The sequence below is a fragment of the Apostichopus japonicus genome, chromosome 5 (genome assembly GCF_037975245.1).
Source record: "Apostichopus japonicus isolate 1M-3 chromosome 5, ASM3797524v1, whole genome shotgun sequence".
NCBI classification, from domain to species: Eukaryota; Metazoa; Echinodermata; class Holothuroidea; order Aspidochirotida; family Stichopodidae; genus Apostichopus; species Apostichopus japonicus.
The window spans coordinates 14,607,813-14,632,074 of NC_092565.1; the positions used below are offsets into that span (position 1 = coordinate 14,607,813).

Below are 24,262 nucleotides of genomic sequence, written 5' to 3' on the forward strand. Positions count from 1 at the left end.
TGTCGAAAACGCGAATTTTTTTTTAACAATGACGGAAATACTCTAAATGCATGCAGGAATGTAAAGAAATGTTTTGGTCGCATTTCAGCCAACATGCGCCAAGAAGGGTTTGGGTTTGAAGCTTTTTTCACTAAATACAGGCAGAAAACTCAGTAATGCTTGTTAACGTCCATTTGATATGCAGGGATGGTTCCAGGATTTCTCCGACACGGGAGCTAAGGTCCCCGGAAACAATTGTGTGCACGTTGTAATATTAATAAAAAAATAAAAAATTATATATATATATATATATATATATATATATATATGTATATACTTACACATACATATATATGTATATATATATATATAGATATATATATATATATATATATATATATATATATATATATATATATATATATAGATATATTTACACATACAGATACATATATAAATCTAATATTGCCGAAGCGCGCGGTAATTTGTGGTGTCTTTTTTGGTATATGAGAGAAGTTTGAAGCCCGTATGTCGGTGCGGCTGACACCTGTCGGGGACTGATTTTCCAACATTTATCTTTATCATAGAATGATCATTATGATGATAAGAAATACACAATAATATATTTTTTTCTTCATTGCTCCCTGACGAAATCATAATTTCCCCTACCAGGGGGCTAGACCTCCCCGACGAGGGGAAGGGGACTGTTACCCCGCTTCTCCCTCCCCCTCTGGGGCCACCCCGTCGGTATATATAAAGGTGCGTATGTACAATGGCGGAACTAGAGAATTTTCACAGCTAGGGGACGGCAAAGGAGCTTTTGATCGTTTAGGAAAAGAAAACATAAAACCTATGTTTTGGGGGACGATTCGGAGGAAGTGTATGAACTTGAAGTTGCGAACTATTAGAAGTAAGACAGTCACATTTACAATTATTTGACCGATTGCGTTACAATAAAACTGGCAACCCTGCCATCTTCCCCAGTATTGGAATACCGGTGTGAAGTTAGATACTAATTCCTCGTTCCTCGTTCGACGTTCGCGAATGAGTAACTGCTACCTATTCAGTTACTTATTCGACAATGGTACCGACGTAACACTTATGACAAGACGAATGCATTCTTACAAGATGTTCAACATTTGGTCGTGGAAAAGAGGTTTATCTGGGTCATTTGAACTCTATTGACAATGTAAATGGGTACCATAGTGCATCTTGCCCGGTCCAAAGAGTTCTTGACCAACTAAAATGACCACTACATCATCGGTTCTTAAATTAATGTAACGGAAACGGGACCTGACGAAAAATCACTTTAGGCCCTAATCAAGACTAGCACGCCTTGGACCACCTAACCAATGGGTCATATGAATTCTTAAGACAATGAAGAAGGATACCATAATGCGTCTTGCCCGGTCCAAAGAGTGCTTGACCAATTAAAATGACAACTAAATAATCACTTATTAAATTAGTGTAACGGGACAACGAATGAAAAACATTTGGCTCCTAATCAAGACCAGCACGCCTTGGACCACCCAACCAATGAGTCATATGAACTCTACAGACATTGTAGAAGGGTACCGTAATGCGTCTTGCCCGGTCCAAAGAGTGCTTGACCAATTAAAATGACCACTAAATCATTACTTCTTTAATGAGTGTAACGGGACCACGAACACGCTCTGGGCCCTAATCCATGCAGCACGCCTTGGATCACCAAACCATTGGGTAACATGAACTCTAATGACATTGTAGAAGAGTACCATAATGCGTCTTGCCCAGTCCAAAGAGTGCTTGACCGATTTAAATTACCACTAAATCATTACTTCTTTAATGAGTGTTACGGGACCTTGAAAAAGCTTAATGTTTTAGTTCTATACGTGTTTATATCAGAAAATTTCCATTGTACCTCCGTTTGTGTTTACTCTCTTTCTTTTAAGTTTGTTATTTGAGATATCGTTATGTAGAAAACACTTAGATTCGTCGGGTATGAAGTACTTATATCAAGCTCTACTCAATTATTAGCTTAAGAACCGGTATGCTGAGACTTATGCCATGGCGAAATACTTAAGCTCTGATATTAATAGCCTACGTCACATTTTCTTTGATTAATGTCTGGAATAACCACCACAAAACCCTTTAGTTTCACCATTGTTAAAAAAACATTTCCGCGTTTTCGACCTGTATTTAGTGTAACAGCCTCAACCCACCTCCCCAGACCTTTGCTGGCGCATATTGGCTGACATGCGCCGACCAAAACACTTCATTTCCCTCCCTTAGCGAACTCCCCTAGTTCACCCTTTGTTAAATACATTTCCGCGTTTTCGACCTGCATTTAGTATTAAAAAAGGCTACACCCCTCCCGCACCCCCTCGTGGCGCATATTGGCTGAAATACGCTCAGAAAACATCTTCACCGTGCCTAGTTTCTCTTGTTTCGCCATTGTAAAAAACAATTCCGCGTTTTCGACCGGCTTTTAGTAAAATAAATTATTTTACCCCACCCCTTCTTGGCGCATTACAGCTGATATGCGCCAAAACACTTTTTCACCCTCCCTTGACAAACTCCCCTAGTTCCGCCTTTGTTAAAAACATTTCCGCGTTTTCGACCTGTATTTAGTGTAAAAGCCTCAAACCACATCCCCACACCTTTGCTGGCGCATATTGGCTGAAATGCGCCGGCCAAAAACACTTCATTTCCCTCCCTTGGCAAACTCCTCTAGTTCCGCCTTTGTTAAAAACATTTCCGTGTTTTCGACCTGCATTTAGGGGAAAAGCCTACAACTCCATCACCTTCCTGGCGCATATTGACTGAAATGCGCCGAAAACTCTTCACCATCCGCCTTGACAAATCCTCTAGTTTCGCCATTCATTGTGTACAAAAACATTTCCGCGTTTGCGACCTGCATTTAGTATAAAAAAAAAACCTTAGCCCTTTCCCACCCCTCCTGGCGCATATTGGCTGAAATGCGCTCAAAAAACGTCTTTATCCTCCCTTGACAAAATAATCTAACTCGTCCATTGTAAAAGTACGATTTCCGCGTTTTCGACCTACATTTACTGAAATAGCTTTAAACCCGCACCCCTTTTTGGCGAATATAGGCTGAAATGCGCCCAAAAAAAAGACTTTGTCACCCTCCCTTGACAAATTCCTCTCGTTTCCGCGGTTTCCGCGTTTTCGACCTTGCTATATAGCAAGGTCGATAACGCGGAAACCGCGGAAACCGTTGATATTGAACCCGGTTTCTCGATTTCCGCGGTTTCCGCGGTTTCCGCGTTTCCGCGTTATCGACCTGGCCGTATACATTTTACAGTAGAATGCAAATACGCATGCGTGAAATAAATACTTTGTCACACCTAGAACGTAGAGCGAGAGATTTCCACATTTCCCGCGTACTGAATAAAATATATTGACTCTGACCAGGAGTTTTTCCATAACAACTCCCTGCTCTGACCCCGGATTTGACCTCCATGCTCCGGATGGCGGGGAACTTTCCGCCGCCGCGTACCGGTTGAAATACATTTACCTTCAACCTACATGGTTGATCTTTCTCCAACGTTTAGAAATTCCGACCTTCCAAACAACTACCCTAATGGTAGTAACGATTGATAAGCAGCAGAGTCAGACAGACATGACTAATTAGTTCGGAAGATAAGTTTAACATTCATTATGCAGCCTTCTGACAGTCGACGATCGAAATAGAGCGGACAGCGTCCCTCTGGCGTCCCTCTGGAGTGTAGTCTCCATGATAATAATAACATTTTGAAGCCTCTTCCCACAACAGTCGACACTGGAAGTATTAGTTATGCTTTAACCGAGTTTTGAGGGTGCATGCTGACCGATATATAACATTGTCAACCTGGTCTTCGCTAGTAAATTACCTCCTTTTAAGTAATAAGGGAACATAGATAGGGCCAGAAATGTTTGTCACTCAACAGAACCACGTTAAAGCTCTTTAAAGAGAACCCGGACACTTTCCACGGTAGGTAGAAAGCAAGGGAAAGTGTCCCTGAGACACTATTCACGCAAATGAGACACTATTTCCTAGTAATAAGTGTCCTACGGACGCCCGGACACTCATTACTGCCACACCCCCACCCACTTTTTGGAAGCTTCCTACCCCCCTGGTCTATAGCTTAATTACCGCTGTAGGCCTATATGAATTACCACTTCATACTTGTATATGATTCGCTGCGCGAAATTATACTTCTTTGTACATAAAGCAGCATTCACATCTATACAAAACTGACTAGCTGAAAGTTTGTAGACCTGCTTGGGAATATCACTTCTGCACTTGAGGGAGTCTCTGAAAAATTCCATGGAGGGATTTTAAAAAAGAGGTGTGTGGCCCATCGGTTGTAGATGGCGACTCCCGCGTAATGGGTCTGGGGCCATTCAAGAAACATATAATATACGTTTAGACGTGATGAAATGGTGCATTCTGGCATGGGATATGCATATAGGTTATTAATTATCTCTATAATCACGCAAGGTGCACTAATAACGTACTTCTATTAAATTTTCTGTGAGGTTGAAGGAGGAAGGGGATATACACCCCCCCCCCACTGTATTCGCGCCTGTAGCCGGATATTGTATGGTCCACAATGTTACTACATTGTCGCGAGCTACTGTGAACAGGCGCAGCACCTATTAAGTAGGCTATACTGCTTCAGTCACTGTGTGTATACCTATGCTTTATCATGTGAGTTTCCTGACATGGATCAATAGACTCACACACAAAGTGACCCTGAAATCAAAGTGCGTGTATACACTCAATCTTTGAACAGAGAACAAGAAGGAGTACAAAAGCACCGCTGTAGATGGTACGTGCATGGAGTTTATAGCTCCATGGTACGTGCAACAGTGCAGCCCTGTTGATAATACACTGAGCTGGTTTATATCATTTTTACAACAGATCAAAGCATAATTTGAAATGATTATTCCAGCGCTGTTTGCAAGGTTATCTCGTGCAGATCTGACATGAGTCGGTTATACATGGAGCTTGTGTACTAAACCTTTTTAGCCTGGTTCGACTCACAATTTGATCATCTGATATAAAGCTTCGTATACCTGAAGATTTGGACGGATATCTCTCACGTGGAACCTGTATGTACACACCTCTGAAGGTAAGGTCGGTATCGGGATATAGCATTGTTGAGAAAAGTTTGTAGTACATGAACTTTGTTGTCTTAGAATGGTTATGAATGGATGTATTGTAACGAATGAATAAATATATGAACGTAAGCACGAACGAACGGACGGACGGAAGGACGGACGGATGGACGGACGAACGGGCGGACGGGCGGACGGACGAACGGACGAACAGACAGAATCCTGGACGTACGAACGAACGAAGGAAGGCATGAATAAATATACTGAATGACTTATAGAGTATCCAAACTGGTCGAGACTAACGATAGACTGGATGTAAGAACATTTGCTCCACTACATTAATTGAGCTACTTTTGTGTAGCCAGTTCCAATGGAGAGATACTAGAGCACACTGGTCTATGTTGAAACAGTGCACATCGATTATTTTTTTTTTATATTCTGTTTTTGTTTTTGTTTAGTAACTTTAGAAGTTCAGATCAGTTTCAATGTAACCATAAACAAAAGTTAGGCAGTGACGTGGAAAAGTGTTGGCAAAAACCACTGCCCAGATGAAAACCCGGTAGAATAATTTGATTTTAGCTAACCTTAAACAAACGCGTTGCACCAGTAAGGACGTACATTTGGGGATTCATTAAAAATAGTGAACTGTAATGTTTTCCATGTTTATGTTTCTTGGATCTAAGCAGGAATTAAGTTGTGGGCCAGTAGCTGTATGCGCCAGTAGCTCTATGCGCAAGTAGCTGTATGCGCCAGTAGCTCTATGCGCCAGTAGCTCTATGCGCCAGTAGCTCTATGCGCCAGTAGCTCTATGTGGCAGTAGCTATATGCGCCAGTAGCTCTATGCGCCAGTAGCTCTATGCACCAGTAGCTCTGTGCACCAATAGCTCTATGCGCCAGTAGCTCTGTGCGCCAGTAGCTCTGTGCGCCAATAGCTCTATGCGCCAGTAGCTTTATGCGCCAGTAGCTCTATGCGCCAGTAGCTCTATGCGCCAGTAGCTCTATGCACCAGTAGCTCTGTGCACCAATAGCTCTATGCGCCAGTAGCTCTATGCGCCAGTAGCTCTATGCGCCAGTAGCTCTATGCGCCAGTAGCTCTGTGCGCCAGTAGCTCTGTGCGCCAGTAGCTCTGTGCGCCAGTAGCTCTATGCGCCAGTAGCTCTATGCGCCAGTAGCTCTATTCGCCAGTAGCTTGATGCTCCAGTGGCGCTATGCGCCAGTAGCTCTGTGCGCCAGTAGCTCTGTGCGCCAGTAGCTCTATGCGCCAGTAGCTCTATGCGCCAGTAGCTCTGTGCACCAGTAGCTCTGTGTGCCAGTAGTTCTATGCGCCAGTAGCTCTATGCGCCAGTAGCTCTATGGGCCAGTATAGCTCTATGCGCCAGTAGCTTATTGTGTTTTTTTCAGCTGATTTACTTTGCTCTGGGATATATACCTGTGGCTCAGGTCTGTTTAATTCTTAGATTTTACATTAATCAGTCAGTACACACAATAATTGTGTTAAAGCTTAAACAGTAATTTCCCACTTATTTGAGTTTCTTCCAATTTTAGTGGAAGAAACTTGTTTTTTCGACGGTCCGCGTTTTTTTCCGCCTTGGAAAATACTTGCGAATCCTGTCCGTATTTAGACAATTACTATTACTACGTATGTCTCGACAAATCTTAATTTTTTTTTCCAAAAATTTTCCTGTTACTGTTTTAGTTCATTTCATAAATTACAATGGACGGTTATTTGGAGGTGCTTGGTCTTCTACGGATGCCTGTATTAATCATCGTTACATCATACATTATTGCTGCGGCCGTATATAACTGTTGGTACTACTACGTTATTTACTCTGGAATTGATCGAAATTGTAAAGCACCATTACCTCCTGGTGGAATGGGATGGCCTGTGATCGGAGAATCATTCAAACTTTTAACACAGGTAATTATTATTATTATTATTATTATTTTTTTGGAGAAAGTTTAATGTCGTGCACACCAAAAATGTAAATTTGCTGCTCTTTTACACAAATTGATTTGCAAAATGATTTGTAAAAATCAGTTTCTTTTCCTAATAAAATAATATTTCGAGTTAAATTACAACATACTGATGCTGGAGGTTTCGTTCTTTGAGAAGCCATACACCGTTCAGATTGTTACGGTTATCATTTGATTTCCTTTTCTTCACTTGACAGGGTTCTAAGTTTTATACCGAAAAATTTCAACGTAACAACTGCAGGATGTTCAAAACACATTTGTTTGGCAGACCTACCATACGTATATATGGAGCAGAAAACCTTCATACCATTCTCCACGGGGAGAACAATATTGTTGAATCTCAGGTATATTGCCGTCCCCTATTAAAAAAAAAGAGAGAAAAAGTGTGGAATTCACTTCAGCGTCTTAGTTTGGTGAAGAGTTTTCCTCGTCTCTAATGTAATATCTATGTACATACTATATATAGGCCTATACCGTGGTACAGGAAGTTTCAGCTTTTGGTGGGGGTTGAATTTTATATTTATAGGTAACGAATGATGCATCAACGCAGTTAAGTGGGAGGGAGCGGGGGGGGGGGAGAGACATATAGACTGCTGCCCACTTGAAAATTCAACTGCCTTTCCATCCCATTATTTCGTCTGTGATTTACCGTACACATACTCATTTGTAAACCTATACCGGTAGACCCACATCCTTAGCATATATTGTGAAAATTGCTTGACCGGCATTCTTTGAGTTATGATATTCCTTCGACTTCGAGAGTCAGATTTCAAAGCATTGACCAATATCCCCGGGGCAGGGGAGGTAGTAGCAACCCCCCTCTTCCCATGCAGGAGCAGGTGTGAGATAATAGTAACTGTAAATATAAGTTGATTCTTAATCAATCTCGGTCATTCTAGCAATTTCCTTGACCTACACAGTGGCCTCAGAGTACCAGAAACCTCCTGGGTAACGTCTTGACCCTGTCCTCGGGCGATCGCCATACCATGCTACGGAGGTACGTCTCCAGAGCGTTTACCCATGAGGCGCTACAGGGGTACGTTGAACTTTCCTTGGTGAGTGGTCTTAATGTTTACTTCCTGAAGTTTAATGTCTATTTATGATTTTGTTTATGATCACGTTGAATCCAAAGTTATTATGTATGTGGTTCATCAAGTGTTACCAAGTTCGCCTTGGTCCATGTGATGACGTCATACCGGTTCATTAATTACTGTTACTGGTATTATTTTTTTTCTTGCTGCCTGTTTCGTTTCAGTGTCTCAGCTGACAGGGAAATGATTATTATGAAGTATTCAGATAAATTAAATATACGAGGTTCTTAAGGGCTATACATGGACATATTTAAAGACGAACAAAAGGATGGATAATCGTGGTGGTTGGGGGGGGGGGGCGGGGAGGAAAGGGGCGTGCGGGTGCTGTAAATTCTTCACAATATACCTATAAAGGCAGGCTTCGAACGAATTTACCAATCTTTTGGTTGAGGAATGCCCCCAATTCAAACCACCCCACCTGTTACACTTCATTTTTACAATGCCGTGTGTATAGCTTAAACTTACGTTTAATTTAGATAAATATTATATATATTATTACTTTACTTTCTTTTCAAAGCCTTTGATACAAGATGGTATTGATTCATGGTGCACGGAAAAGTCCGTTTTGGCGTTCGATGCTACCAGGAGGCTACTGTTTGACATCGCCGCTGTTGTACTATGTGGATTTGACCATAAGGAAATAGAGGGAGGTGAAATGGCAGACACTTTCATGGACTTTACCAAAGGATTCTTCACCCTACCTTTCGATTTACCAGGCACACCATATAGAAAGGTAGAAAATGCAGAATCTTTTCTAATTCCTTATTCAAGAAGTTATAAGATTATCAAGTTACTTATGACTTGGCCTATTTATACTCAGTACAGGTGTGCATATTAGTATTTACTATACTAAGACAAGAATAAATCAGTAGGGACGCCAAATCTACCAGATCCGAAGGTCATAGTATACACCCGTCGACGTTGTTTTCTTTGAAGAGTGCGTGAGGTTGAGGTAAGGGGGGGGGGGGGGGTTCGTGAGCAATTGGCATTTTGGACATAGATCAATAATTATGGTTGCATTATTGTAATAGAGTAATATAGTAAACACAATTATAAGTGCCTTATATTACGTAATTTGGGACTGACTTCAACTTGGATCATAACGGTGAATGATAGTCATCAGCTTACGTAGATAACATGTTGCAATCGCGTATATGGAATCCTTTGAAGTAGGGTTTTTTTTTATAAGGGGGGAGGGGAGGGTTGGGGAGGGGTTTCAGGGTTGCGATGAGCGGTATTCTTGTGAAGTTTATATAATTCTTTACAGATATACCGTACACAGTGTAAACAGTATATATATTCAGAGGGATGTAACTTTACCAATTTGTGGGGTGGATACCAACATCCGGTCCACCTCTCTCTACCCGATCCCATTCTTATTTTTAAATTGTGTTTGGTGAAACCAGTTCCGAAGATGAGCACTTGAAGGAAAGACTTTTGGAATAAAATTCACGAAGATTATACCTTTGTTTAATCGATAGAAATGAAAACTAAAATCAATGCAATAGACTTTAGTTTACTTTGCGCTATGATCACAGCCCGATTAACTTTGCGTGATTTACATTTCCCCGTTTTTCTCCTTTATAGGCATTACTGGCCAAGAAGATTCTACTTTCTCGATTAGACTCGGTAGTCGAGAGAAAGATGAAGACATCTCCAGAGGAGGACACTCAGGATGCTCTGAGGATTTTAATGGATCATGTCGATGAGGAGGCTGAGGGTGGTCACATGACTACCGAATCACTCAAAGCGGATATGGTTGACCTATTAAATGCAGGCTTTAATACGACCTCCAGCGCTGCGACAACATTGCTGTATCATATCAGTAGGAACCCGGATCTGTTAAAGAATATACGTCAAGAACTTATCCAGTCAGGACTTATTGACCGGCGCAATGGTCTGACCTTTGACCGATTAGTAGAATGTAAATATCTCACAAACGTTGTCCGTGAAGGTTTGAGAATAGCGCCACCAGTAGGAGGTGGCTTTAGAAAAGTTCTGAAGACGTTTGAGCTGGAGGTGAGTTTACCTCTAAATCATTTTCGAATACTTTGTTACGTACTTGTTACGTACTTTGAAAATTTGCAGTGTATATGTCCCCCACTATTGACACGAACCAATTGGAACCATGGCGTGACAGTTTAATCTTCCATGCAAGGTTCAACAAGATTTTAAAAACTATCCGTGGTTGATTGATTGTCAGAACAATATGTGTTTCTTTGTTAGTTTGAATTGAGTCACCTTAAAGGCATTCCGCAGTGAACTGCTTCTCACACTGGTTGATTGTAACAGAATAACTTCATTGACAACCTTATATCGAGACTTCCAAACATTTTTCTGTGAATGGAACAACAGGTGCTTGCTTTCAAAATCTCAACAAATTAAGCACAAGATACTTCAGTTTGTGACCTTTTGCTTTCCCGTTTTGAATCAACAACGCAACAACAAATGTTGAGATCACATGTAGCCTCTATTTGCACTGGAAAATTATATAATCCTTTTCTTAAAAGACAAGCAACCCCACCCTCACCCCACCCCCATCCCTCAGCCCTTAATTTTGGCTACAGTACTGTACGTATCGGCAAAATATAAGTAAAGTGGTGAGTGACAGTATATACGCAATGAGACGATGCTTTCACATTTATTTTTGTTTTCTTACAGGGATACCAGATTCCACAAGGGTGGACGGTACTCTATAGTATTCGCGATACCCTCTCCTTCTCCGACAGTTATTTTGACCGGGACCAGTTTGACCCGGATCGATTCTCTCCAGAACGCAAAGAAGACCAAATCGGCGGTCGATACAACTACCCGATCTTCGGTGGTGGTTCTCGATCTTGCATGGGTAAACAATTCGCCCAGCTCATCCTTCGTATTTTATTGGTTGAACTAGCACGAACGTGCGAAGTAGAACCACTCGCCAAGGACGTTCAGTTCAATTTCCTACCGATACCTCACCCGGTCAACGGATTACCATTAAAATTTAACAGATTATCTCCTGATGACGTCATATAAGTGCCATAAAACTGAGATACGGCATGCATGGTCACCATGGCAACTGACAGGTTGGATGGTATATTCAGGATATGCACTGGTACTGTCATCCAGACGTATCGGTTAACAATGTTTCCACCAGGAATACACCCGTTAGGAAGGAGAGCGGATTATATATGCTTATGCATCCTCATGCACCCTGCAAAAATATCGTCAATTGCGTATTACTGTTTGAGACCGATTCTCAATATATAGCATTGTTTCATTTATTCCATGAATCCATTGTTTTGCAACATTAAATGTTATATACTGCTAAAGTTCCATGACCTTTATAAGGTGGAAGTATTATACCACTAACTACAACGACAGGCTCTTCTGTTTATAATTGAAAATGACTAACCCAAGGATGTGAAATAATGTGGCAGCTTCTCTGAGAAATGGCCACCCATACCCCCCCCCCCCACCCCACGTTCCTCACAAATGTTCTATTGTACATTCCAAAGAAATTTCATGGTCAGGGTCAACTAAAATTCATATAGCAATGTAATTCTTTATCTGAAACGATTTAAATTTTTCATTTTGTAATATTATGTAAAAACATTCAGTGTTCATGTTTTCTTTCCTTCAACTCTCTTTGCGTGTTTGGAAAATACTAATTTGCATAATAGAAAATATATATACATAGAAAACTTCATTTGCAATAGATCAAAATGTCCTTATTCCCTACGATTTTCCGTTTCGCTTTCTTCTATTATGGCCACGTCGTTTTGATACACGGTGCAAGTCTCGACTGACCAACTAATTTCCGATTGACTCAATCAACTACTAATTCCTCGGTGAAATACTCCATTGGTTTCCAATCAAATTCATTTTTCCCAACTGTGAATCAGTCGTTATCCGTACATTCTCAGTTAAGCTCTCGTATTTCCCTAAGGTCACTGGTAGCATCTCTCAGTTCAGTAGAAGAATTACATGACTATGTAACTAGGACATTGCACTTCTAACTTGCAATGTTTGGTTTTCTGAAAGGGATAACTAATGGAGATACTCTTACCGGCCTTGCAAAATTGTGAGAGGGACCGCGGATTGCAAAGTCGGCAATGCCTATAACGCTTCTCGGCCTTTTGGTTATGATCATGTGTAGTATCTGTTCCCTTTCGAGGGGAATGGTGATGCGCACCTGACGATGATCACACAGTCATAGTCCCGATGGCGTAATTTTTTTTCCTAGGAGGGTTAGGGTAATTATCATATATAGGCGTATCCAAACCCTCGCGCTTGCGTGTTACTCGTATAAAGTTTATAGCTAGTAGTAGTAGTCGTACATACAGTGTGTGCGACGCGATTCACGTTTTGCACACATATATACGTATATGCGTTCGTGCAACAATGGAGACCTGTTCGACTGACAATCCTTGCGCCAATCTTCAGCTGGAATCTCGCCCTAGATGTAAAGTTACTCGATACAATTGCATTTACTAAAGTAATTCTCTCACCCAGATTTTAGACACAATGTACGGATTTCATCTGTCGTCATCATTGTGCGCGACTGACATTAATTTAATGATTTGGTTAATGTTAATCTGCTAGCCTACATTACATGTATTTCTAGCTTCACGGTAAACTTTAATGTTACGGTAAAGTGTAACATGTACATGATACTGATATAGTAGGCCTACATACAAACTTAAGCCTGCTTTTATGAACTATCAGTCATTCGGTACTTTATCTGCTTTGCATCATTGTTTAATTGTACAAATGAAAAATAATTATGTGATGATATTGAGGGTGACGATTTGATCGCGCTTTAATTTGTATTTCATTCACTTATTTTATTCAATTCTCACTTGGTAATCCTTGGCCAAAAAGGCAAACTGCATTGTAAAACTGTACAGCGGAGATCTATTGCGTTGTACAGCGTACATACTGCCCACGTACACCCGGCCCACACATGTGTATTACAGCGAGCGATGAGTAACGCGTGTCTATGGGTAACACGCATGCGCGAGGGTTTGGATACGCCTATATATGATAATTACCCCTAACCCTCCTAGGAAAAGAAATTACGCGTCCCGATGCAAGGGGACTGGGGTTAGAAGCGGATCAGTCGTTCAGTAGTTTGGTTTTCGTGCCCAGGTTCTTTCCTGGGCGACTTTTTCTTAAAAAGTATGACTATAACGCGGATCACAAAGCTGTTAATTCCTATTACGGTTTGATTCGTCCAACACAGCAGCGTGCAGAAACGTACTCAAAGCCGAAGCCAAATTGAATTAATCAGAACACACATCCGAAGACTTTGTCTGCTAAGTCAGAGCCGTATATAGAGATATACGGCTCTGTGCTAAGTCAGAGCCATACGGCTCTGTGCTAAGTGCATCAATACCGCCCTCATTTCCTTTCGGTAAAGTTTTCATTCTGTAGTTTTCATCTCTTACAGTGAGTACATTGGTATTAGTTGCTTTTACTAAACCAAAATTGTTCTCATTTTTTAGTCCTCCCCTTAAGTAAAATTATGACGTCTCATTAGGAATGTGTAGCCTAGACCAGAGCGATGTTTACATGTCCTTTCTACACTTCCGTAGAAGCTCAATTTGCGGTTGGAATTAACTTCAAGTTGGACCCTGGGACAAACTTCGTACTGTAGCTAGCTCGAAATTTTTGCTCCCCTGTGCAAAAATTCTAGCTCGGAGTTACGTGGCAGTGTAGTATAGTGGTAGATCGAACAAAGACAGAAGTGTGCTGTAGTATTGAGAAAAGTCAAATGTTCCGATTGGTTTTAAGAATTGCAAGAACTAGCAGATTGTATTAGATGATGGCGAAGGCCAATTTGTACGTCAACCTCGCCAAGGGAATGAAAATGCCTCTCCTCGGTCTAGGAACTTGGAAGGTTAGTTACGACGAGTGACATCTGCAATAATAATACACGTTGGTGTAACTGTAACGTAAGACTATGCAGTGTCCACTTCCAGGGTTCCACTAGTCTTAGTCTTAAGTAGTAGTCTTAGGCTATCGTGACCTGCCTACACAGTACTACTACTAGTACTACATTCCAAAAAGTTTCCTCGACCGATACATAATTACACTAAGCGTGGCAGTCATTAAGATATCATTACTAACCACACTAGGTATGGCAATGAGACTTCATTATTGATTAAATTTAAGGCCGTGGCTATTCTTACGACTAGTTGTAACAATTATTTATAAACTATTCTTACGACATCGGCGAATTCAAGCGCAGTAAAGTAATTAAAGCAACTTCGCAAGTAGTAGGGGTAACCCTAAACCTAACCATAAACACTAACCCTAACCGGAAATTATTGTTACTCCTAGTCGTAAAAATAGTACTCCTAGTCGTAAAAATAGCCACGTTAAAGCAACTGCGCATGCGTATTTATAAATTATTCTTACAACTAGTCGTAAGAATAGCCACTTTGTAAATTTAAATTTAAAGTCCATTATGAAGTCCATGAAGAATTTCATTATATACACAAACTAGCCTAAGCAATCCTTAACTCTACACACATTTAAGGTACTTTTGAGTAGTAAGTAAGCACAAAATCATGATGATGTTCTATTTGCAGATATCAAGCAAATGAAAATTTGAACCAAATAATGGTGTCTGGTCTTTCCTAACTCTTTGGTGGATTAAAAAACATCAATCAGACAAATGCATTGGCAGATGTATTGACCTTTCTGTTCATTAAATTGATAAATTGAAACAAACTTGATGTACTCTATGTAAAACATTATTAAGTGACCCTAAATAAATCCTGCTATTGTAAAAGTAAAACTTCCTAACACACTACTAGTAATAACCTCTGGCCATTCCTCTCCGGCCATCCCTATTTGTTACTTGGTTTGCTTAAATATTTGGACAACTGTCACATAATTGTTAATTGTTATGTGAGATTAGTCTGAATACAATAAGGCAAAGCAACAGCATCTCTCCTGTTAATCATCTCTTCTCATTTTCATTTTTCAGTCTGAACCGTCCAAGTTATCAGCAGCAGTGAAAGCAGCCATAGATACCGGTTACCGTCACATCGACTGTGCTTACTGCTATGAGAATGAAGAAACTGTGGGAGATGGAATACAAGCCAAGACTACTGATGGCACTGTGAAAAGAGAGGACCTGTTCATCACCAGCAAGGTACAATATACATTCTATATAAAATAACTTGGCTTATGGAATGTAAGCCATGGTTACTGAAGGTACTGTGTACCAGCAAGGTACTATACATACTATATAAAACTTCTTGGCTTATAGAATGTAAGCCAAGATTACTGAAGGTAATCTTACAAGAGAGGGGACCTGTTCATCACCAGCAAGGTACAATATACATATATACTATATAAAATTACTTGGCTTATGGAATGCAAGCTAGCCATGGTTACTGAAGGTATTCTCATAAGAGAGAACCTGTTCATCACCAGCAAGGTACAATATACATACTATATAAAATTACTTGGCCTAGATGGAATGTAAGCCATGGTTACTGAAGGTTTTCTCACAAGAGAGGACCTGTTCATTTTTTTTTTTTTGGCCAACTTGCTTTAACAGTTATTTCTTTTTCTCTCCAGTTATTTGAGAGTTTTCATCGTTTAGGAGATGTTGAGAGTGGCTTGAAGAAATCCCTACAATCTTTGAAGTTGGATTATCTTGATCTATATCTCGTGCACTGGCCATTTGGGATTCAGGTAAAAATAACGTAGAATGATCTTACTCTGTACCTCACATACTGGCCATTTTAAGTCATCTATCTGGTGAGGATAATATTGAAGAAGGTAGTCAAAAATAGTATAGTTATAGACTCATAATCATTGTAAAATACAGTATAGATAGCCTGAAAAACAATAGTCAATAATAGTCAGCCTGCAAAACAATAGTCAATAATAGTCAGCCCGGAAAACAATAGTCAGCCCGGAAAACAATAGTCAATATCAGTTAGTCTAGAGTACAGTTGTGGTCAACCTGGAAACAGTAGTAAATAATAGTCAGCCTAGAACACAGTCATTAATTGTCAGTCTGGAAACAGTATGAAGACAGTTATAGTCAACCTGGGAAATTCTAGTCAACAATAGTCAGCCTAGAACACAATAACAGTCAACCCTGAAAACAGTAGTGAATCAGTAGTCAGTAATAGTCAACTGAGCAAACAGTGTAGTCAACCTAAAAGGCAAGTTAACTTTCCGTTTCCTTGGAACTTATCCCAGATTTATTACCACTGTTAAATTAAATAAATTTAAAATATTGTTAAATAGAAAGTTCATTACAATAACCTACACAAATTGTTTTAACTGTTCATTAACCCCTCTGTTTGCAATGTAGGTTTCTGTTTGTTTTACACTTTGGTTAATAAGCATTATGCTAACAGTTTTGTTTTATTTTTATTTATTTTTCTGTTTGTTTGTCATCCTTAGAACATTGAAGGTGAGATGTGCCCCACAGGACCTGATGGGAGAACTCTGTTCAATGATGTACACTTCACAGAAACGTGGCATGTACGATATCTGTACTACCTACCATTTAACCTGTATGACTTTTGCAAAATCAGTATAACAATGTCTTTATTCTTAGTGTAGCTTTATGTAGACATGTCAAATAGCATTCACATGTTTTCTTTTCTTCCAGGGGATGGAACAGTTAGTGCAGAAAGGCTTGGTCAAGTCAATTGGGGTCTCAAACTTCAACATTTCGCAGATTAAAGAAATTCAAGCCCTCCCAAATAAAGTTCCTATTTCTAATAATCAGGTATTTTTGTTTTTTCACTCTTTGTATATAATGTCATTGTGTTTGTCACAGTAAATGTAAAGTATTCATAGTTGACATGTTCAGTACCCAGCATAAGTTTACAATAGCTTGGTCCCTGTATCGGACTGGAGCCATATCATCTCTGAAAAGTGTTTACTAAAGTGTTTCTGTTTGGAAGGTAGTGAAACATTATTGCAGATTGTAGATAAAACAAAGTGATATTATGATATACAGCTTCTTCATAATGTAGACATCCAGTACCTGTAGCTGTACTAAATGGACAGAGATCATTTATCAGGATCAGCCAAAGACTGTTTTCCCAATCCACAGATTGAATTATCTCCTTATCTTGTTCAAGATGATTTGGTGAGCTTCTGCAAGTCTCAGGGCATCACTGTCACTGCCTACAGTCCTCTGGGGTCCCCGGACAGAAAAGAGTAAGCTACCGCACCTCCATTTTCATTTGCCGTTGAATGTCTGATGTCTTGTGTGTGCATTACATGTATGTGAACTTCCTGCGGTCTGAAAACCTTGTGTTGTCATTAGATGTATGTATATTCTCTGGGAGTTGGATGCATTGTGTTGACTTTTCATGTATGTGTTCTCTCTCACTGTTGATGCCTCATGTGCTGATAACATGTTTGTGTACATTGTAAGATGTGGATGCCACGTGTGGTCAGTACTGTAGATGTATTTGGTCTGGATGTGGTCATTACATGTGTGTATACTTACAGGGATCTGGATGCCTTACTTGGATATGGCATGTATGTGCACTTCTTGGAGTCTGACTGCTTTGTGTGGTCATAAATGTATGTGTACTTCCTATGGTCTTAATGCCTTGTGTGGTCATGAAATATACTTACAGGAGTCTTAATGCCTTGTGTGGTCATAAGTGTATGTGTACTTCCTATAGCAGGATTTTAATTGTTATATTCAAAGTAGTTTGATAATTTTATGCTAAACAAATAACTATATGCATAGTATACGAATAGTATGACACTATATTTAGTGGTATCACAAAGGATGAATAAGGAAAATAGATGATTTCCCCATCACTTCTCCAGTCTCCCAAGTTTTCACGCCAGTAGAAGTGGTGAAAGAAGGAATTCATTAGACATTGTTTTAAGGTGCGATATTGGAAGGCAGACTCGATCTTTTACCCCATCAGTCCTCAGGATGATGATCCTATTCTTATGGATGATCCTAAACTGATTGATCTTGCCAGGAAGAAAGGGAAGTCGGTGGCACAGATCTTGATCCAATACCATTTACAACAGAATGTGGCGTGCATGCCAAAGAGCGTGACACCATCCAGAATCTTAGAAAATTTTCAGGTAGTATCAGTATTTCATTCATGAGCTAACAAATATTTTACATAATTATATTACAGTGTGAATTGTTGTTTCCTTTCTTTAATCGAGGTCAAAAGGTATTCTGTGCCGCACACATTAATATTAAAGAAGTATATAATTGTTAATGATAAAGTACTGGCAGCTAATAAAACTTTAGAAAGTTGACAGTACTGTGGTCATAAAACTGTGTTTTGAGAAAGTTGCTGGTATGTTTCATACTCTGGTATGTTGCTGGTATGTTTCATACAGGCTGGCTTCATTACTCTTCTTGCAGACACTCATGTACAGAATGTTGTTTCTGTGTCCCACACATGATGCTGGCACCAGTAATGTCATCACTAAACTGATGTATAGAAGGTTAGCTTCGGTTATGTCATAATGAAACCTGAGGTTCAGAAAGTTGTTTCTATATCTCATTCATGTTCACTTCAGAAATGTCATCACAACATGTCTTGTGTGGTGCAAGGATGCAATTACACAGGTTGGATCAGGGGTATATATACTGTACCCACCATGTCTATGTGCTGATGGGATGCAATTGCGCAGGTTGGATCAAGAGTGTCTATAACCACTGTGCATGTGTGCTGATGGTATGCAATTACACTGGTTGCTCTATACAGAGTATGTATGGATTGGTTGATTCATTGCTCTACACAGAGTATGTATGGATTGGTTGTTTCATTGCTCTATACAGAGTATGTATGGATTGGTTGTTTCATTGCTCTATACAGAGTATGTATGGAATGGTTGTTTCATTGCTCTATACAGAGTATGTATGGATTGGTTGATTCATTGCTCTATACAGAGTATGCATGGATTGGTTGTCTCACTGCTCTATACATAGTATGTATGGATTGGTTGTCTCACTGCTCTATACAGAGTATGGATTGGTTGATTCATTGCTCTATACAGAGTATGGACGGATGGGTTGTTTCATTGCTCTATACAGAGTATGTATGGATTGGTTGATTCATTGCTCTATACAGAGTATGTATGGATTGGTTGTTTCATTGCTCTATACAGAGTATGTATGGATTGGTTGATTCATTGCTCTATACAGAGTATGGATTGGGTCTGGCATTCTTTTGGGAATGCAACATGAGGATTAGGAGTGTCATTTCTCAACATATGGCAAGGGTTAGTTATGTCATTGCTGTATACGAAATATAGATTGGTTGTTTCTATTCAGACTAATGACTGTTCAATTGTATTTATAGCACTGAATTCCTAGGTGACCAAATGTGTCATTATCATGGCCTTTCAAAAGTTCTCTTTAATTTTTGCTTCAAGTTTGCTTGGAAAAAGTAGTCAAGTGTGCTTCAAGCCAATGAAAACATATCAATTCAACTTCAATCAGAAGTCAAATTGAAACTGGTAACCATGATTTGTATAAGGCTAAAGTTGGGAAAATAATTGAGGGGGGTATTCTGATTTGTAGAATGCTAATTGCTTCAGCTAATTGTTTCTTCGTTATGTATTGCAGAGCCTTCACTTTACACTGACCGATAGTGAGGTAGAGGAGCTGAAGTCATTGAACCGAAATAACAGATATTGCACATACGATGAGTGAGTGATAACAGTCTGATTTTGTACTTTTCTTATGGCAACCATGACTGAAAACAGAGTAAATCTGGGTACGATCAAGCTCGTCCCAAAACCCCAACCCTCACTTCACCATCCCCAAAAAATACAAAGATTGTCACTACTGCTTTTGAAAGTGCATAGGAATAGCAAGTCAATAGCAGCCAAAAAGAGGAATGATTCAAATCTGCATCTCTCCTTGAGGCTTGCTCAGATCTTTTGGCTTCTTGCAGTGTGCACCATCCCTTTAACAGACATCTTTATTACATAACATGAACTTCAAGAAGATAAATGTTTATCAAAATGCTTTATGATAATGCCTATCAATATGTAATAACTGAGTGGACTTGTCCCTCACTTGGTACAGATTTATAATTTTATTTCAATGTAATCATGCATTCTACCAGTCGCAATTGTAGAGTTTGTTTTCAGTGTGCGAACAGTGAACAATGATAGATATCCACAAAAAACAAACAATTGAGCTACAACATTGCTCATGTCCTTTGATGCTTGTGAAACAATAACAATCTGTGGACTCAATGACCTTGCAAGGTATGTTAACTTTAAGAAGGGATCCTTCAGGTTTCAGATTCCTTTAAGATGCAGCTATCTATAGTATTGAAAAATTCATGCATTCTTTCATTTCTATGTTTATCAGTTTGAAACATTTATTGCATAATTGTTTTCTTTTGCTTGGACCATTTGCTTCTTTGTGTGACCGTTGATTGATTAATAATTAATGTATAGTTGTCTAGTTGTTTGGACTGTTTAATGTATTATAATAATTCTTGTTAACTGTATGGACAGTTTATTTATATATTTTATAATTATGTTGTTTTATCTTTCTTTCAGAGCATTTGGCCATCCTCTGCATCCATTTGACCCAACACACTGAGAAACCTTGGCTTGGGTATCCTGCTGGGCAACATCGTACATTACATCTGAATAATAACTACTTTCCCTGCTCGAGATGAACTGTGGAAGTCATTCTTTATTTCACTCAAGGGGAACTCGACATGGTTGACAACAGAATGAAATGTGCCTTAGTGAAAATTTAATTCATCAATTACTAGGCTTATGCCCCCAATACTTTCATTTGCAGAAAAAAAAAATGTTCGCATCTTATTTTGAGTAGCACAATCTGATGAAATTGGCGAACTAACATGGAAGTCTGCAGTCATGATTATGAATCCAGTTAAATAGAAACATTTATTTCAGATATTAATGTTCAGTTAACATTCAGTGTAGATGTGACATAAAGTGTCACATTAGAGTTGATATGCCATGGTATTTTGGTGATAGTAAGCTGGGCCATCTTTTGTGTGAGTAAACAGGCCTTTGTGTAATCCAGGGAACTATTCCCAGGAATCCAGGGAACTACAATCCAGGGAACTACAATCCAGGGAACTACAATCCAGGGAACTACAATCCAGGGAACTACAATCCAGGGAACTACAATCCAGGGAACTACAATCCAGGGAACTACAATCCAGGGAACTACAATCCAGGGAACTACAATCCAGGGAACTACAATCCAGGGAACTATTCAGATCTAGTACAGTGATAGTGGCTATGTAGTAGGAATGTGCCAGCATTATATAGACAAGTGTATTGGTAGATTGAGCATACTATAGAATGCTCAATGTCAATGATATGTGATATCATTTGCCACTTGTATATATCCGTTTGGGATTAAAAACCAACATTATCTATGTTACCATAAGGCTTGCCAAGCGACAATGATATGTGATATCATTTGCCACTAGTAAATATCCGTTTGGGATTAAAAACCAACATTATCTATGTTACCATAAGGCTTGCCAAGGGACAATGATATGTGATATCATTTGCCACTTGTATATATCCGTTTGGGATTAAAAACCAACATTATCTATGATATCATAAGGTTGCCAAGCGACAATGATATGTGATATCATTTGCCACTTGTATATATCCGTTTGGGATTAAAAACCAACGTTATCTATGTTACCATAAGGCTTTCCAAGGGACAATGATATGTGATATCATTTGCCACTTGTATATATCCGTTTGGGATTAAAAACCAACATTATCTATGATACCATAAGGCTTGCCAAGGGACAATGATATGTGATATCATTTGCCACTTGTATATATCCGTTTGGGATTAAAAACCAACGTTATCTATGATACCATAAGGCTTGCCAAGGGACAATGATATGTGATATCATTTGCCACTTGTATATATCCGTTTGGGATTAAAAACCAACGTTATCTATGTTACCATAAGGCTTGCCAAGGAACAATGATATGTGATATCATTTGCCACTTGTATATATCCGTTTGGGATTAAAAACCAACGTTATCTATGTTACCATAAGGCTTGCCAAGGGACAATGATATGTGATATCATTTGCCACTTGTATATATCCGTTTGGGATAAAACCAACATTATCTATGATACCATAAGGCTTGCCAAGGGACAATGATATGTGATATCATTTGCCACTTGTATATATCCGTTTGGGATTAAAAACCAACATTATCTATGATACCATAAGGCTTGCCAAGGGACAATGGTATGTGATATCATTTGCCACTTGTATATATCCGTTTGGGATTAAAAACCAACATTATCTATGTTACCATAAGGCTTGCCAAGCGACAATGATATGTGATATCATTTGCCACTTGTATATATCCGTTTGGGATTAAAAACCAACATTATCTATGTATGAGGTATTATTTAGCTTTTCTAGGGTAAAGGAACGGCTGGGATATTGAGTAAGCGATACAGTATAAAACAAAATCTATACAGAAACACCTAACATTTGTTAATCTCGTGCAAATGGTTTCAACATCCTGAACTCCATGCTATTACCTGGTTAATATTTGAACCAAAGGTATTGATAATTTAGCATTATACCAAATTACTAATTAAAGGAAGACAAAACTTCCTGTAACTTTGAAGGGTTAAATTTATTATCAAGCTTATACTTGAATGTGTTGTTAAGTTTCTTGTACTGTGTCTTTATATTGGACGGATAGCCTCTATTCAAACACGCCAAATTGTACCCTGCTCTTGTAGGTGACACAAAGGAACACATGATATGATGTATTAACAATCAATGTAGATGTAACAGATAAAGGAACACATGATATGATGTGTTAACATTCTGTGTAGATGTAACAGATAAAGTGTTCCATGTTTTACACCCTTGATTTTATTATAGTGATAGAATAAAAATGAATAAAAACGACAACCATTCGTTCTGTTATTCCACATGGGTCTACACTTTCCAGATAAGAGTAATAATCCGCCAAGAGCCAGTGTTGTAATCAAGTTCTTTTATCCGAGTATGAATTACTTCCAAGTTTAGAGGTTCCGACTACGAAATACCATACTCCGAGTTCTGCCTCTATGATCCAAGTACCAGCGGCCGCAGCATATTAGAGTCTGACTTTTGAGTACTTTCTCACCCAAGCTGTGTTTTATTAAAAAACATTTATGACTTATTAAATATACAAGAACCTTATGCTTAGAACTGCTCCTTGATCGTCATTGTAAACAAATGATATAAAATAGAATGTTGTGACATTCATGTTCTGATCTTGTTATTGTTTGCCAAATTCGGAAAAGTCTCAGTATTTACCACAAATTTCTGATAGGGCTGTTGTAATGAAAATGTGACAGTAGCAACCATATGAACACATCAAACAACTGTGTGACATATACACAGGGGTCCTAGACTTATAATGGTATACTGCAATCATGGGCGTCAGCAGGTTTCAGAAAGTGAGGGGGACACTATACTATCTAAGCGGAGCGCCACCATTGGTTGGCGCGTAGCGTACCAGAAAATTTTGGGTACATAAGACCCCCTAGATCGCAGGAGACGGCCTTCCTGAGTCGTTTTTAGTTACATCAGAAACAGATCTGTGAGGAGAAATTTTGTCTCACAAAACTAAATCCCGACAGAAAGTACTGGTAGAAAGATGCCGTTCTGACACCAAGGGAGACGAATTACACAGCGTCCATCTCAAAGGAAATATTGAAAAAGTGGCGCCGTCACCTCCGGGATGAGTGGAGTGGTATATATAATACATGCATGTAGGTGCGAGACGTCAGTTGTTATGTGCCCAGGTACTTTAATAATAATAATCAGAAAAAGGCACCGTGCGCGCAGAGCGTGTGTAGCGCCTAGCCGGCACTCAACAATAAAGATCTACCATATCCGACGAATACATGTAGCCTTAATTACTTAACCCCTACACCCCTATTTGTCCGTCCAGTCCAAGGGACTGGAGGTAGTGATATGAACATAGTAACTCATCACCATCTACCTGTATGTCTTACCTAATCCCTTGGAACCCATACAAACAACATGTGTGCAAGATTCAATACACTTTCGAATGGTGTCCCCCCCCCCCCCCCCGAACGAATTAAATGGGCAGAT

The 24,262-nt window shown here is 39.4% G+C and overlaps 2 protein-coding genes across 5 annotated transcripts; both read left to right on the forward strand.

Annotated features, from left to right (window-relative positions):
* The first annotated feature begins 4,780 nt into the window (after positions 1–4,780).
* On the forward strand, positions 4,781–11,835 carry LOC139967772 (cytochrome P450 26B1-like). The gene is made up of 7 exons (XM_071971840.1): positions 4,781–5,096; positions 6,779–7,000; positions 7,254–7,400; positions 7,977–8,111; positions 8,665–8,880; positions 9,735–10,166; positions 10,809–11,835. Exons 2-7 carry the CDS (start codon positions 6,797–6,799, stop codon positions 11,160–11,162), a joined length of 1,488 nt encoding a protein of 495 aa, XP_071827941.1. The 5' UTR covers positions 4,781–5,096; positions 6,779–6,796; the 3' UTR covers positions 11,163–11,835.
* A 1,932-nt stretch (positions 11,836–13,767) lies between these two features.
* LOC139967776 (aldose reductase-related protein 2-like) lies at positions 13,768–23,357 on the forward strand. Of its 4 annotated transcripts, none has more exons than XM_071971847.1 (9): positions 13,770–14,028; positions 15,124–15,291; positions 15,723–15,839; positions 16,563–16,643; positions 16,774–16,893; positions 17,224–17,330; positions 18,119–18,227; positions 19,729–19,811; positions 20,679–23,357. In XM_071971847.1, the coding sequence occupies exons 1-9, from the start codon at positions 13,951–13,953 to the stop codon at positions 20,719–20,721; spliced, it is 906 nt and encodes a 301-aa protein (XP_071827948.1). In that variant the 5' UTR covers positions 13,770–13,950; the 3' UTR covers positions 20,722–23,357. The 4 variants fall into 4 exon arrangements, 3 of the variants coding, with proteins under 3 accessions (XP_071827948.1, XP_071827949.1, XP_071827947.1); XM_071971846.1 differs by having other exon boundaries at positions 13,773–14,028; positions 18,062–18,227; positions 20,679–23,354; XR_011793150.1 differs by lacking the exon at positions 20,679–23,357 and having other exon boundaries at positions 13,768–14,028; positions 17,958–18,227; positions 19,729–19,768.
* Positions 23,358–24,262: the final 905 nt, after the last annotated feature.